Genomic DNA, 14,841 nt, shown 5'->3' with positions numbered 1-14,841 from the left:
AATGAGAAAACTAGCTACTAAGGATTTGAGCATGTTTTTTGTATGAAGTATGAATACATAGAATGTCAGATCTAAAGGAAAAATGTTGTATCCCCCTTAAGGTAATTTGTGTCCTGCTGCTTCCCAGGTTGTACCATAAAACAACATCGTTGACAACCTAGCGAGACCACCAACATAGTGGTTAGATAGAACCCCCCCCCCCCCCCCCCCCCCCCCCCCCCCGATTACCAAGCCTACCAGCTTAAGTCCCAAGTTTGGTTTGTGTGCTGAAAAACCTGGATCCGCAATTACGAGATCCTGGCCCTGCAAAAGTACGTGAATTTCGGTTGCGTTCCCACTCAAGTATGATCGCGCGTTGATCCACCTTTTCTGAACGGATGTTTGCCCTCAATTTGCAGGGTCTGATCGCCCTTTGCGTTCCCACTAAACGTTGATCGCCCTTTCGAGATCAGATCCCGCTTTGATCCTACTCCTGAGGTGGATCAAATTGCAAGGTGTGATCCTGTCGCCCTTGCGTTCCCACTTACGCTTGATCGCCCTTTGATCGCCCTTTCCTCAAATTGCGGGATCAATGCGGGGTCCAGTGGAAACGGGGTCCTGGTCATATACAGTACAACCTTCATGTACACTTAGAGCAAGTTCGAGTGCGCACATTTATTCCACCAGTGGTCAACCACAGACTAGCAACGCACATGCGCAGTGACATACTCACCCGAACGACTCGTTGGTAGTCTAGTCAACCTTCCACCTTTTCTCTAAAGTGTCATTGGTTCCCCTCTGTGCTAAACACATGTTAGAATGGAACATGCTGTCGGGACCAGTGAAGAAACCATGGACTCGAGGCTGGTCGACCACAGTAGTCAACCAATGGTCGACCAGCCTAGGTTCCGAGTCAAAATGGTCAACCTTTAGTTAACCATTGTGCACACTCGAACTTGCTCTAAGCTGCAGCACACAGCAACCTGTAGCACATGCCAGAAACAAAAGTTGGAAAATATTATTGGCTATAAGGGTTGACCTATACATGGTATTGGTTTTGAATGCTTTTCAGGCTAATCATTAAAATGATTTCCCTAGGGGAAATATTAAATCAGATTAAAGTAGGAATAATATCATGATTGGTATTTTCTATGATGAACCAAAATACATCTCACAATAAAATACACACACAAATAAATTTTAAAATAATGTTTTGCAACTTTATTTGTTGTCGACCTACGTGGCGCTTAGAATATCATTGAAATAATTTTTGAATTTTATCATTAAATTTATAACGTACACTTCTTGACAGGAATAGGTTTGGCAAATATAAAAAAATACATGATACAGAATTTAAATAGGAGTTTGATACTGTAATAACTAGGAAATATCAACAAAATTTAACCAAATCCTTAGTACTACCTCTGCGTAGTTAAGTCCTTATTAAGGCAAATTCCAAAATTAAATTAATATTTATATTAAAAATATAATCAATAATACATGGTTAAATCCTTCTTAAGGTTTAAAATAATTACAAGAAAGTATTTCTCGTTCTGGCTGGCTGTCTGGCAAAGTCACAATTTAAAAAAAACTAACAATTTTTACCTACCAAATATTACACAGCTTTTAGAATTATTAACAGCTCATCAAAAGGTTACTATCACAACTGTGCTTTAAAAAGCTACTCCATTATCCCAAGACAAACTTTAAGAAGCCATGATATGAAAAGATGCAAAACAAAATTAAGCACAACACGTGTCTCAAAGCACTAATAATTTGTCCAATAGGTATGCAGAGCTATATTTGAGTTTCGAGACCCATTTACATGTAGCACCTTGTGAGGGTTTTAACAAGGTGATGCAGCGCAATCTGAACCAAACAAGTTTGCCACATAAACATTGACAAATACTTGCTCCCCGTTTGGACACTTTAATTTTTTTATTTTGGGGGTTGAACAAAGAATTGACTAGAGTGGGACTTGAACCAAAAACCTCCTGATTATTGTGCCGGCGCTTTACAAACTGAGATATCTAGCCCTATGTTATTTTTTACCCTAGTTGTTATAGTTGTACTAAAAACATTGCGTAGTTTAGAATAGATAAATACGACTGAGCTAGCTATAACCCACAAAGACATGTGTGTAATCTGGACCATTAAAATCTTAGTCTGCCAATTATTCCTGATTTAGGATAAAGACAGGGGACCACTCCACTTTGCTAACAATACACATGTTACATGTATATTAAACCCTGCCCTGTTTAATAGTTTACAGAATAGTGTGTTTTTATGGCCGCCTACCCTCCAAGAACATGTTTTTAATAGGGACAATATGTAGGTCCTCATCCAGTTCTTTGTTTTCAGGTGTCCTCACTAGTCATTTGTGTACACAACCAATGGGGATTGCTTCAACACAGGAACAACAGAAACTACAATAGGTGTCCTCTAACAGATAGGGGTGCTCTACCTGCGTGTGAGTGTGTGTGTGTGTGTGCTGTGCTCACCATCAACCAATCACATTGAGGTCAAGTCAGTTAAAAGCCCAAACATCTCTCTTTGAAATAAATTTAATGTATTCATCGGCTTCAATGATATCATAACTGACATGAGTCCAAACATTCAGACCCTTTTTAATGTTGTACAAACTTAAAAGTACTGAAGCATCATCAAAGACCAAAAAACTCACAATTTTCCCTATTCTTACACTATTTTGTAGTTAGATAATATTATATAACACCTTATCGTACAATTGAATACATATTATCTAATATATATTTGAATGAACTAAAAAGTGATTGCCTACTTTATGGCTCTTTATTAAAAGCTCTTTATGAAAGTACTTTTGATCTAATTATGTGTACCCCGGTAATGTTTATGTAAGTGCAGATTTGTGGACAAGTCATTAATGTTTGTAGCAGTAGCAGCGTAATAGCTCCACATGACTGTAACCGCACTCAAGAAAATGCTGGATCTGGCAGTAGTCATGAAAGCAGAACTCTTGCTGAAGCAGCAGTATCAAAAGAGAAACAGTTTTGCAAGAGGTATAGTCACATGAGAGCCGTTACACAATGACAAACCTTTACTGTGAACAAAAAAGAAAGGCTGTCCCAATCCAATATGGCTCAATAGGTTGGTGTTTAAACCCAGTTTCCTTGGCATCAACGGCAGAGAATATTTCTATTCCCCCTGGACAGGATGACAGTCCATTGCAGGTTATGATACCCATTTGTATTCCTAGGTGGAGAGAAGCAATAATGATAAAGTGCCTCGCTATAAGTGTTGTGACTGACCAGGCCAGGATTCAAATCCATATTCTATCAATTACATAGCTTGAGTCCACCGCCCGAGACCGCTTGAGCACAACACCCCAAACAATTTGAATGACTTGTCCACAAGTCTAATGGTCATGATACATGACCAATGTCATGATACATGACCAATGTCATGATACATGACCAATGTCATGATACATGACCAATGTCATGATACATGACCAATGTCATGATACATGATCAATGTCATGATACATGACCAATGTCATGATACATGACCAATGTCATGATACATGACCAATGTCATGATACATGACCAATAGGCAACTTTGGTGGTTAATAAATCATATAGTGCTGCCCAATTTAGTGACACTTCATGACTGTTGGTTTGAGTAGTTAGCCTGTAAATGTTTTTCCTGAAGGAGGTTTTTTTCAGCACTGATCTGAGTATACAGTGCTTAAAACACATGGTACCATAGATAAAGGATGTTTTCTCTAGGATGGTACAAAGCAAAATTAATAGTGAATCCTGTTAGTAAGTTTGATGCAATGCTACCATGTAATATATGCCTAATTTAACAACATAGGAAGAGCTTTCAAAAGTTTTCTTTTAATGATTTACTCATGAAATTGTTACAAGGGATTGTTGTCATGATCATAGCAGGCCGGTATCTTACATAAGATGATGAACCCTAATGCCAGTTACCATACTACACATGTACCTGCAGTGGCCGTCACATCACAAAGGATGCAGTCATTATTATACTGTGATGTGACAGCTAGCAGGTGCAGGAGCAGTTACTGGGTTTAAAGCATAAATCAATGCTATGAGCAGACTGGGTCTTTCTACTGACTTTTTCTTTCTTAAGTCCGTTCTACCCAGAGCAGACTGGCCATGTTGGAAATAAGATCACTGTATGTTATACCATGGAGGAATCATGGTTATACTGTGCAGTGCATATCCAGGCTCCATGTGTATTACTGTGCAGTGTGTGTTTAGGCTATGCACGCAGCATCTTAAATGTACTTTGACTTCCAAAATGGTAGGCCATGGGAAGACAGTATCTGTGTGTGACCTCAGTGTAACGAAGTCTCTATTTGAAAACTCCAGTCCCTTGTCTTTACCATAACCATGGTGACATGAAATTGGCGACTGCTCTAGATTCCAACATACCGATATTCCGACAACCTTATGTATGTTCCCACAACCCCTCCTGATTTACATGCTAGGGTTAGGGTTAGGGTTGAGGTCATAGGGTTGGGGTTAGGATTAGGAAATCACACTAGGGGTGTCCAAACATATTGGTGTCAGAACATAGGTGTGTAACCACTGAACTCTTTTGGTTTATTTCGTTATGAGTAGATGGCAAAGGGAAATAAGTAATAGTTAGAACCTCACTCAAACCACACCATTATACATGTTATACCAACACAAAAATGTACCATTTTGTTACAAAAAAGATGGCCATGTGTTACTTGTGGCAAAGAAATTGACTCTACAAGCTTCGGTTGAGAGTTTATGGGGGTAAATAAACAAATCTTCCAACAGAGACCAAATCATTGACAATCACCATTTGTACTGATTTGTACATCAAGGCAATAAATAGTAAACAAAATGGCTGATAAAACTTTGTTCTTATACTTAGGAGAACACAATTTCCCCTTACATTCTTGCAAGGTTTGCATGAAAAAAAAGAACATTTCAGTACATTAGCGCTAAAACCAAACCATTACATTTCAAATTGTTTGCTCAAGTAGGCACAAAAAGTTTCAATCCATAATAGAAGCATTATTCATAAATATACAAATAAGGTTGAGGCAACAAACTAAAATTAAACTATACCACACCCCTTCTCTTTTTCAAATCAAATAAGCAAATTCCATAGGAATATTAAAGCTTACAGAAATATTGAGATAGTTATAAGACCAAGGAAAACTTTGTCAATGCACTTTCATTGGCTTGGAAGAAATATATTGCAATGAAACTTAACATTGGAATGTTAAACATCCACATCAAATGGCGGCCATTTTTGATTGAAATTCTCATCCTGATATCAATCATAGCTCATGTACAAATTAAAAAATAAAAATAAAATAGTACTCAACTCACGAGGGAGTCAATTGGTTTGTAGGTACGTACATGTACTGTATGACATACAGAGTATTTCATTCAGTTGTTTTTAACTCTTTAGCCACCTTTTATATCTCTAAAGCGTCTTGAGCATTGTTTGCCCTTTATAAATACTTGTTATTATTGTTTAACAATATAGGGTCCACAAGCGACTTGTACCAAAAATGCCCATAGCAGCCACAAACGGATGCAAGATTTGACAAAATTTTGCTCAAGTAGGTCAATGACAAGGTATTGAACCAAACTGACAATTTGTGGAAATTTCATTTCAAATGATGATATTTTTTTTGAAAAACGGTTCATCAATTCTAAAATTGAAATGTTTTTGAATCGCTCTCCCAAAACCGCATTCCTTTGAAAGGAATCGTTTGTCTTTTTTGTTTTCAGCACTTAGAAACCAGGCGCATGTTTGTGATTATTATTTTATTATTATTTCTCAAAACGTTATACATTAAAACCGCTGCAGTGCTTCACACCAAGCAAGTTTTTATGATCATTAATTGTATAGAGTAATTACCAAAGAGAAGTCATGGTTGGACCTACTTATCAAACCTATCAAATTGTTTTTATGTTTCCAAAATGGCCGATGTATACTTGATGCAATGTATCTGCACATCAGGAGGAACAGGGCCCTGCTTGTGTGCAGTATAAAACCCTGGAAATTATGGTTACTGTGGCCCAGTGGTTAGACTGCATCTTTAAAATCACAATGTTATGGGTTTGAATCCTTCCAAACTAACTGCTGATTTAACAATGAGTAGAGTAAGCATTGTCTTCTAGAATCACAGTTTCTTGATTTGTGCAATTCATAACAACCATAAACGATAAACCAATGTGTTTATGAGAGAGTTTGGCTGTTAGTGCCAGCATGGTGCTTATAATACCCTGTGTGAGTTTGCAGAGTTCCCATAAAGATGCTATGTCAGATTTTTGGCCGATTCGACCCAAACATTTTGATTTAAAATCCAATACATGTAGGTATTTTGATTGGGGGCGATAAAGTTACAAGCTTCATTTGAGCCACTGCTCAAAAAAGTCCGCCAATTATTAGTAGCAGTGAAATTAAGTGCTCAAAATTAGTTTTTGTCAGGATCCGACAATATATCACGTGACTAATTCTTATGTGTTTAATAAGAAACGTTTTAGATTTTTGTCATGGTTCCTATCAATTAAAAGTAAAAGTTAAACTATTTTTCGTTAGAGTGGTTGATACTCTTTGAAATACCATTCACTCAAACAAAATATATTCTTTAATGTTTGGGGCCAAAAATCTGACATAGCATCTTTAAATGGGAGGATCATCAAACTATACTTGAATGTACATGCAAAGTTATTATTTTATACTACTTATAGCTTACAAGCAGCCGAGCAAACCGGGCTCTGGATTGTCCACCATATAAGGGCAAAGACTCTGCTGGGGTCAAAACTCTAAGCCATTTTCTTAGCATTTATAAATTATACCATAGGTCCCTTTTGGTTGATAAGCAGTTTGCAACAGCTAAGTCTTCTTTTCTCATATAAAGAAAATCAAATTAAAGTACAATGTTTTTTTTCTGAGTATTATATTTCTACGATTTAAAAAAACACACCTGCAAACTGGAATACATTGCGCTGTTGTCTCGGATAAATTACCTTTTAAAAGTTTACTCCTGTACACCAGTTTGTTGTTTAGCTACGGAGCATTGCAAACAATTTCCGCAACTGCTCCTACAGTTGTGCAAGCAGTAATCCTTTCAATTATCTCAGGAATGAGAGTGTCCCAGGGCTGGAATTTTACGGAGGTCACAGAGGCCCTGACCTCCATTGCCCTGGTCTTGACCTCGGTGGACCTTCAAAACATTTCCAATAGCAGACATCAAAGAGAAAGTTCGAGTGAGGCACTATAGTCGACTACAGTTAACCATTGGTTGATTTTGCCTGGTACCCAGGATGTATTGAATGCATAGGTAACCATGGAACATTGACCAGTGGTTGACAAATGGTCGCCACCCGAACTTGCTCAAAGTAACTCACAGCACCCAGAGCAATTGGCGCAGTGCCCTGTGCTTTTGCTGCAGTGCCCTTTACAAAGATCCAACACAAATTTACATTTTCCTCATGAGAAGGGCCCTTTCAAGAGCGAAGTTCAAGGCCTGTCAAAGATTTTAAGAACGAAAGTGCCATGGCCTTGCACTGTCAAAGATAGAATCCCCAGCCTGCCCCCGATTTCACGAAACTCATCGCAAGTAGCTACGCATCGCAGGGTTTGCGATGCGTCGCAGACCTATATGACACGTTGCGGCTGCTACGAGTCCGCAACTTACGACGTGTAACCGGTCACAACTTGCACTTGCGACGCGTTGCAGCGCTTCGTGAAATCAGGGGCTGGTGTCATTAGTAGATCACAGATGAAAGACAAAGGGATGTGCGTTTAAAAAATAGGAGAGCACGTTATTGCAAAAAGAGCTGCTGAAGCAGAAAATATCGCTAAACATATTCCAGTTAAGACAAATAAAGCAGGATATCAGTCACATAGAGTGCGTGTAAAATGGTATTTTGGCTGGTAACCATGGTAAGCATATTGTACCAGGAGTGTCTTTTAGACAGAAACTGCGCATTATAAATGGCCACTCTTACTATATTATTATTAATTATTAGTTTGTGCTTAAAGCAGGTGGTTGGGCCCTAGATGTAGAAGGGTTGTGAGTTAGGGATTTGTAATCGAGGTTAGGTGATGAGAGGGGGGGGGGGGAGGAGGGTGAAGCATTTTTTTATTTTTTATTATTATTTTTTATTCTTATTATTAATTTTTTATTTGTTTAGGGGGAGGGTGTCTGGGATAGGTTGGGGTTTAATGACACATTATCTTTTTGCAGTAGTAAAACATTTGAACCAAGCGTCTTTGGTAGTGACTGGGCTCTTGGCTATTGCTAGAGATCTGCCAATAGCATCAGCCTATGCCATTATTTCAGACAAGTTGTCAATCACATGATTAAATTAAAGGCGTTAAGAACACTTAGTGTGAACTCAGTTTTATGTACAAATTTAGCAGAAGTATGTTTCACCAAAGTAAACATATGTGCAAAACCACAATCAAGAGTACACGTTTTGTTACAAAGACACCAAATGAACACTAGATAAATCCTTAGTACATGTACATGTGTGACTCTTTACAAATCTTGTTTTTCGGCAAACTGAAGTAATTTGTGTTCATCATTGACACAGCGATTGTTAATTGATAACATTGAGGTAACTGCTTTATCAGTGGTTTGCAAACTGTCACTGTATCAATGGGTCAAATAATGTGTACCAATGATTGTGGCTGTTGACAACTAGATCAATTTATGTTTGATCCTGATGGAAGTAGCGTAAAGCGTACCTTGGAGAGTTGAGAGGGGGGTCACTTAGACGGCACCTTCATGAGGCAAGCTTGATGGAGCATTCTGGTTCTCAGGGCTGTCTGGAGAAGTGCCCGAGGCATCTTGGGACTCGGTGATGCTATTCTGAGGGGATAGACCCCGGTGGTGGCAAAGAGGGATAATGAACACTGTGATGTCATCACCGGACCCCAGGCGGCCATCTTTGGTTCGCCATCCGTTTGTCTTTAGAATACCCCTGGCTGCCATGATTAACTCCTGGCCTGCTGATGCATATCTGTACAACAATAGTCAACACATGTGTTAGAAGTGAAGAGTCAATTTATTAGGGAATTACAGTGCAAGGACCCGGTCTTCACTGCGTGGTAATAGAGACCTTTAGATTTGAGTGAACGTGGTTGTCGTTCCGTTGACCAAGGTTGTGGTTTTTCCAAGAGATGTCATAACCATAGTTTTGGGGTCGCGACCCTATGGGGCGTCAAATGTAAGTGTTTTATTTAACGCAATTATGTACATATAATATTCATCTATTATTTTACCTTTACTGACAAATAATACATTTTAAACCACACAATTATACATAGGCTTCACAATGGTGATGACCCACACCGCAAGCATAGAGAATCACACCGGATTCGCCAACTCAAGACAGTCCAACCCTTTGGACCAAACATAAACACTGGTGTTAAATAACTTCCCATTACCCACCATTTTACTTCAGCTGAATAATTAATTTGCTGTATTTTATTCTGTAGATAAAGTGTAAAATAATACGAATTTGTTGCGGTCAATAAGTTTTTATATTATTCTATAGACCTATATTGGTTACAAAAACTGCCTCCATTTGAAGTGGTATGTGGTAAGCTGTTTTATCCACCCCCCCCATACCTATTTTAAAAACAACACCATACCTTTGATCTTGTTGTTCGTTATTTGTCCATTAGATGCATCATGCAAATTGCTCTCTCACTCCTTTCACGTTTCCCTGCATTGTATGCAATACATACAATGCATTATGGGCCACTTTTGTGGTCCAGTAATCCATTCTTTCATACGACCATCCTTTGTCCTCATACTCCTATGGGTTCGTAGCATAGTGCCTGCCCCTATATACATCCACGATCTTAGGTTAAAGTCACCTGGGCCAAATTTCATAGAGCTGCTCAGCACAAAACCTTTGCTTGGCAAAAAATGTCGAGTCCTTGATAAAAGAGGATTAAGCCTAACAACAAAATTTCCATGTGGTGTTCAGGATAAGCAAGCAACAGCTGAATACCAGCAACCAGCAATACGCAACTGTGGTTGGTGAGCCTGTTTTTCTCAAGGAAAAAATTAACGCTAAGCAAATTTGTGTGCCCAACGAGCTCTATGGTGTGTCTAGCAGCTCTATATAATTGGGCCCAGTGGTTTTTAAATAGAAACTTTGATTGGTTATAATTTTCCCATTTTGTATGGATCCTTCACTTGATCCATTTCCCCCTTAATCTATAATAGGAAATGTATTTTTTCCAACCAGTGTTTATGCCTCTGGAGAAGGTCCAGTTTGGATCGACAGCTAAGGCCATCTACCCACATTGTTCGAAGCTCTTATATTTAATTCTACACGCCATTTCATTATTTACAAACAATGATGATTTCTTTTATATGTAGATTGTTAATTTTGCTCATGCAGTTGTTTTGATATAATTATTGGACAACAACTTTCATTATATAGGGCAACAAAAGCGTTCTTTCAGTTGTGTGTTGTAAAATTTACCACTTTTAAATAAAAGTAAAATAGTGGATTAATAATGATTTATTGGAGCCTTATACGACACAACGTGCAGACAACATGCAGATTCTAGATTTCGCATCCACAGCGTCGACTGACACGTGACTACTTCTTTCTGAGGCTTTGCGCATGCGTAAAGTTGTCACCAAAGTTGTCTGCATGACTCGAGGACCCGAAAACTATGGTGTTGACGTTCGTTTGGAAAAATTACAGCCGTGTGGTGGACGTGAACGTAGCCTTTAACAAGGCGCATGCGGCACCCAGATGTCACTCACGACCCCTAATGCCACTCCAGAAAAAAAAACAGCGAGAGTAGCGACGCAGCGAAGCGCTTTGACTAAAGGCTAACCTTACTACGTGAACAAAGTCCGCGTTCACCCAAATCTAAAGGTCCCTAGCGACCAGGTTGGCATGGTTGGTGGCTGGCGCTGGAACAGTGCCCACCACCAACCAAGGTCATTACAATGCAGTGAAGACCGGGTCCGAACACTGTTAATAAATACCTTTCTAACAAATTAAACGACTAAAGTTGTCCAAGTTTTGTGACTTTTCTCTCGGGGATACTCCCAGACATGTTCAGGGGTAATATTTGAGCTTTTGATGGTTCCCATCTCTTTCGTGCGTTAATCACATTACTGATATTTGTGACCAGTGACTATTTTAAATAATGGTCTGTTCAGCGTCTTCACTGGGGTCAATGGAGGCAAATGATTGGACGACAGCTGTTTTTTGTGCCTAAAACGCGCGCATGACCTCAGTGTCCATGTAGCATGTTGCTGTAAACAAGACCATAATATGGACAAATGAGTTTATACGTTCGCACCTGTTACCTTAAAATTGATACATTTTCAGGGTGTACGGGCAAGTTGTAATGAAACCAATATGGATATAAATAAGCATGCGATACAGTGCAACGCTCAAGGTTTACACAATGTATGCTGATTTAGGGGCCACTTACAGTATTGGCTATTTTCCAAAGCCGGTCTTTATACCGACCTTTAACACACCCCCGCGTGACCAGGTTTTGACCAATCAGAGAATTAAAACCGTCCAAGGTATTTATTAATATTTACTCTGAATGAATTTTTCAATTGCGTCATCCAGGCACCTGGGAGTTTTCCTTACACACACAGACAAGTTAGATAACCGGGTCTCAAACCCACACTCTGATGATTAGAAACACCAGAGCTTGAAAGCAATCTTCTTGACCTTTCAGCCATGACACGCAGTCATCAATGCAATCAGTCATTACAGACCCATGTAATTTAGCTACAATAGGCAACAGACTTCAGTGTTAAAAGCACTGGTGGATATGTTTGGTAATTAATCATGTTTGGTAATTAATCAAAGTATTTTATTAGCATAAAAACTTACTTAATAGTGAGTAAACGGAGAGCTGTTGATAGTATAAAACATTGTGAGAAACAGCTCCCTCTTTTTGAGAAAGAGATAATTTCTGATTAAACCATTTGAATCTGAGAAAGGCTTCAGACCTGAAGGCCCTCTCATGCATCTGAACGCACAAAAATTTGTGTATCTTTCATTATTTTCTTGAAACTTTGACGACCAATTGAGCCAAAATTATCACAGATTTTTTTATTTTATGCATACAAGTATGTTTGAATACACCAAGTGAGAACACTGGTCTTTGACAATTAAAAGACGTGTCCAGTGCCTTTAAGGACACATTAAATCTTGAGACTGGGACTTGAACCCACACCCTGTTGATTCTTCTTCTTCCAGGTAAAGTGCAGGCTTGATGATATGAAGATACACAATGTATCGCACTGAGAAACACCAGAGCTTGAGTCTGGGCTCTCTTGACCATTCAGCCACGACACCCAATCATCAATGCACACTGCTAAAAATGGTATTCTTAAAGGAAGACGTTGCCTTGGATCGGACGAGTTGGTCTATAAAAAGCGTTTAAAACCGTTTGTTATGAAATGTATTTGGTTAGAAAGATGTTGTAAAAGTAGAATACAATGATCCACACACATTTGCCTTGAAATTGCATGTTTTCCTTTTACTTTGAGAACTAACACGGTCAGCCATAATATGATGAATATTAATGGAGAATATAATGATCCACACAAGTATCACTCAAAATTCCATGGTTTTCTTTTTACGTCGCGAACTATCACGGTCGGCCATTTATGGGAGTCAAAATTTTGACCCCCATTAATGGCCGACCGTGTTATTGGACGAGGTAAAAAGAAAACCACGCCATTTCGAGGCATATTTGTGTAGATCATTGTATTCTACTTTTACATCATCTTTCTAACCATATGCATTTTATAAAAAACGGTCACAAAACGCTTTTCAAAGACCGACTCGACCAATCCAAGGCAGCGTGTTCCTTTAAAACAAGACAAACATCTATGCAATAAGTCATTACAGACCCATGTTATTCAGCTACACTATGCAACAGGATTCAGGGTTAACAAACATGTTATATAACCAGATTACCTTTTGTAATCTCCAGGTGGGAAGCTCTGTAACACCTCCCTGACGATTTCAAACACTTTCTCATTACTTAGGATATCCCATAAGCCATCCGTAGCCATCACCAACACGTCGTTCTCGCTGTGGTCTTGGTCAAAAAGGTCATAAACTCTGACCTTGGAGAACAAAAAAAAAAAAAAAATTAATTGTTAAGAAAATTCAGGGGTAAGCAACTTAGTCTGTAAAATACCAGCACAATATCTGGGAGGTCATTAACCCCTCGGCTTGAGTGGGATCTTCTCTTCAGAAGTATTGGCTGCCCAACACAGCGCAAATACGACTGTTATTTTGTGCCCCATTTTCAAAGGTGGAGGTCAACTTCAGTCTACATAATAATAAAATAATAATGATTGTGGCTTCTTATATAGCGCATATGTCCGTCACCCAGTGACCCTCCTGGCGCTGTTACATACAGTATTTCCTGCTAGATGTGGGACTACGTTTGAATTACGAGAACTTATTCTGACAGCACCACGTAATGCTTTACAAGGTGCTGTGGCGCAATTTGCTGCCGATCGAACCAGGAACACTGGGGCGAACCCCTTCTCTTTTCGATAAGTGCACTGGGTTGTTTTACATGCTTTACATAACACATGGGACCAACGGCTTAACGTCCCATCCGAAGCAATGGTTAAGTGTCTTGCTTAAGGACACAAGTGTCCTGGCTGGGGATTCGAACCAACACTCTGCTGATCAGACCAGAGTTTGAAATCGGTGCTCTTAACCGCTCGGCCACGACACTTCCACATGATTCTGATCAAGGATGATACACTGTTGTAAATTGAGAGAAAAAAGTATATTTCATTGTTTTTATTTTACTTCTCTCCATAAATTCAATAAAATTACACAAAAAAGAGATACTATAAAACCTAAGATAATGTACATGGAGAAGACAGACTGAGGATGGTCAGGGAGTACTTGTGTAACTGCGCAAGGGTGCTTAAGGGTTTGTTCACTCATTTCTGCTTTCCTCTTGACCAAACTATGACAGTCTATATGAGTTGATGGTCTTACCTCTGGCACTGGAGATAGAAAAGGCTTAATGGCGATATCTGTTCCGTGAACTTTAAGATCATGGTCACCGAATCCTCTGGTTACCCCAATTGTTGCTAATAAGCGAGCCTTCTTGCCTTCACCAAACACCAAGGGAAATCTCAGGTCGTCTTCTAGTACTTCTTTATATGTCCTGGAAAATCAGGTAAAATGGGTCATGCTTCTGAATTTCAACAAAAATTTGCATTTAATAGCTTTCTTACTGACATCATATTTGTACTCTTACACTGCCAAGGTCGTACATGTATGTCTGATCTTATTTATGTCTTTAAAAAGCGCCATTATCATACATGTAGAATAACGTCCGTCGATATATCGAAAATACTCAAAAACTCGATATTGTTTTGACATCGAAATCGCCGATGTCACTTTTTTAATCATATCGAAATATCGAAATTTTCGATATATCGAAAAATTTCGATGTTTTGAAAAATTCGATGTTCCTGAATGATATCGATTATACCAAAACAGTGTCCGATTATTTAAAAGAAATCTGTGTTTGAGTATTATAAAAGCCGTTGTCATTATGTAGTTTCATCATTTTGAGTTGCCCTATTAAATAAAATACGTTTTACAACCAAGTGTGTCTGCTTTTTATTGTTCTCTGTGTTTCGCCATAAGCCGCCCGCCGCAAAAGTTCACGACCCCGCGGCGAGCGCACAGTAAAACCTCAAAAGAAGCCGCCGCCGCTGCCCCAGCCTATCGGCTGTTTAAGATGCAACTTCTATAGATCTTATTGGTTGAAAATAAATGTTGAGAAGTGGTTGTTCATTCTGG

The 14,841-nt window shown here is 39.0% G+C and overlaps 1 protein-coding gene across 1 annotated transcript in view; it reads right to left on the bottom strand.

Annotated features, from left to right (window-relative positions):
• Nucleotides 1-1,214: 1,214 nt before the first annotated feature.
• Nucleotides 1,215-14,841, bottom strand: part of LOC139954273 (protein phosphatase 1H-like) — a 32,684-nt gene continuing 19,057 nt past the window's right edge. The window contains exons 7-9 of the mRNA XM_071954003.1: nt 14,026-14,197; nt 12,976-13,127; nt 1,215-9,012 (exon numbers count right to left, since the gene is read on the bottom strand). Coding sequence (XP_071810104.1) covers nt 8,763-9,012; nt 12,976-13,127; nt 14,026-14,197 — 574 coding nt within the window. The 3' untranslated portion in view covers nt 1,215-8,762. The remainder of the gene's footprint in view (nt 9,013-12,975; nt 13,128-14,025; nt 14,198-14,841) is intronic.

The sequence above is a fragment of the Asterias amurensis genome, chromosome 2 (genome assembly GCF_032118995.1).
Source record: "Asterias amurensis chromosome 2, ASM3211899v1".
NCBI lineage: Eukaryota > Metazoa > Echinodermata > Asteroidea > Forcipulatida > Asteriidae > Asterias > Asterias amurensis.
This window is presented reverse-complemented; position numbering and strand designations above follow the sequence as displayed.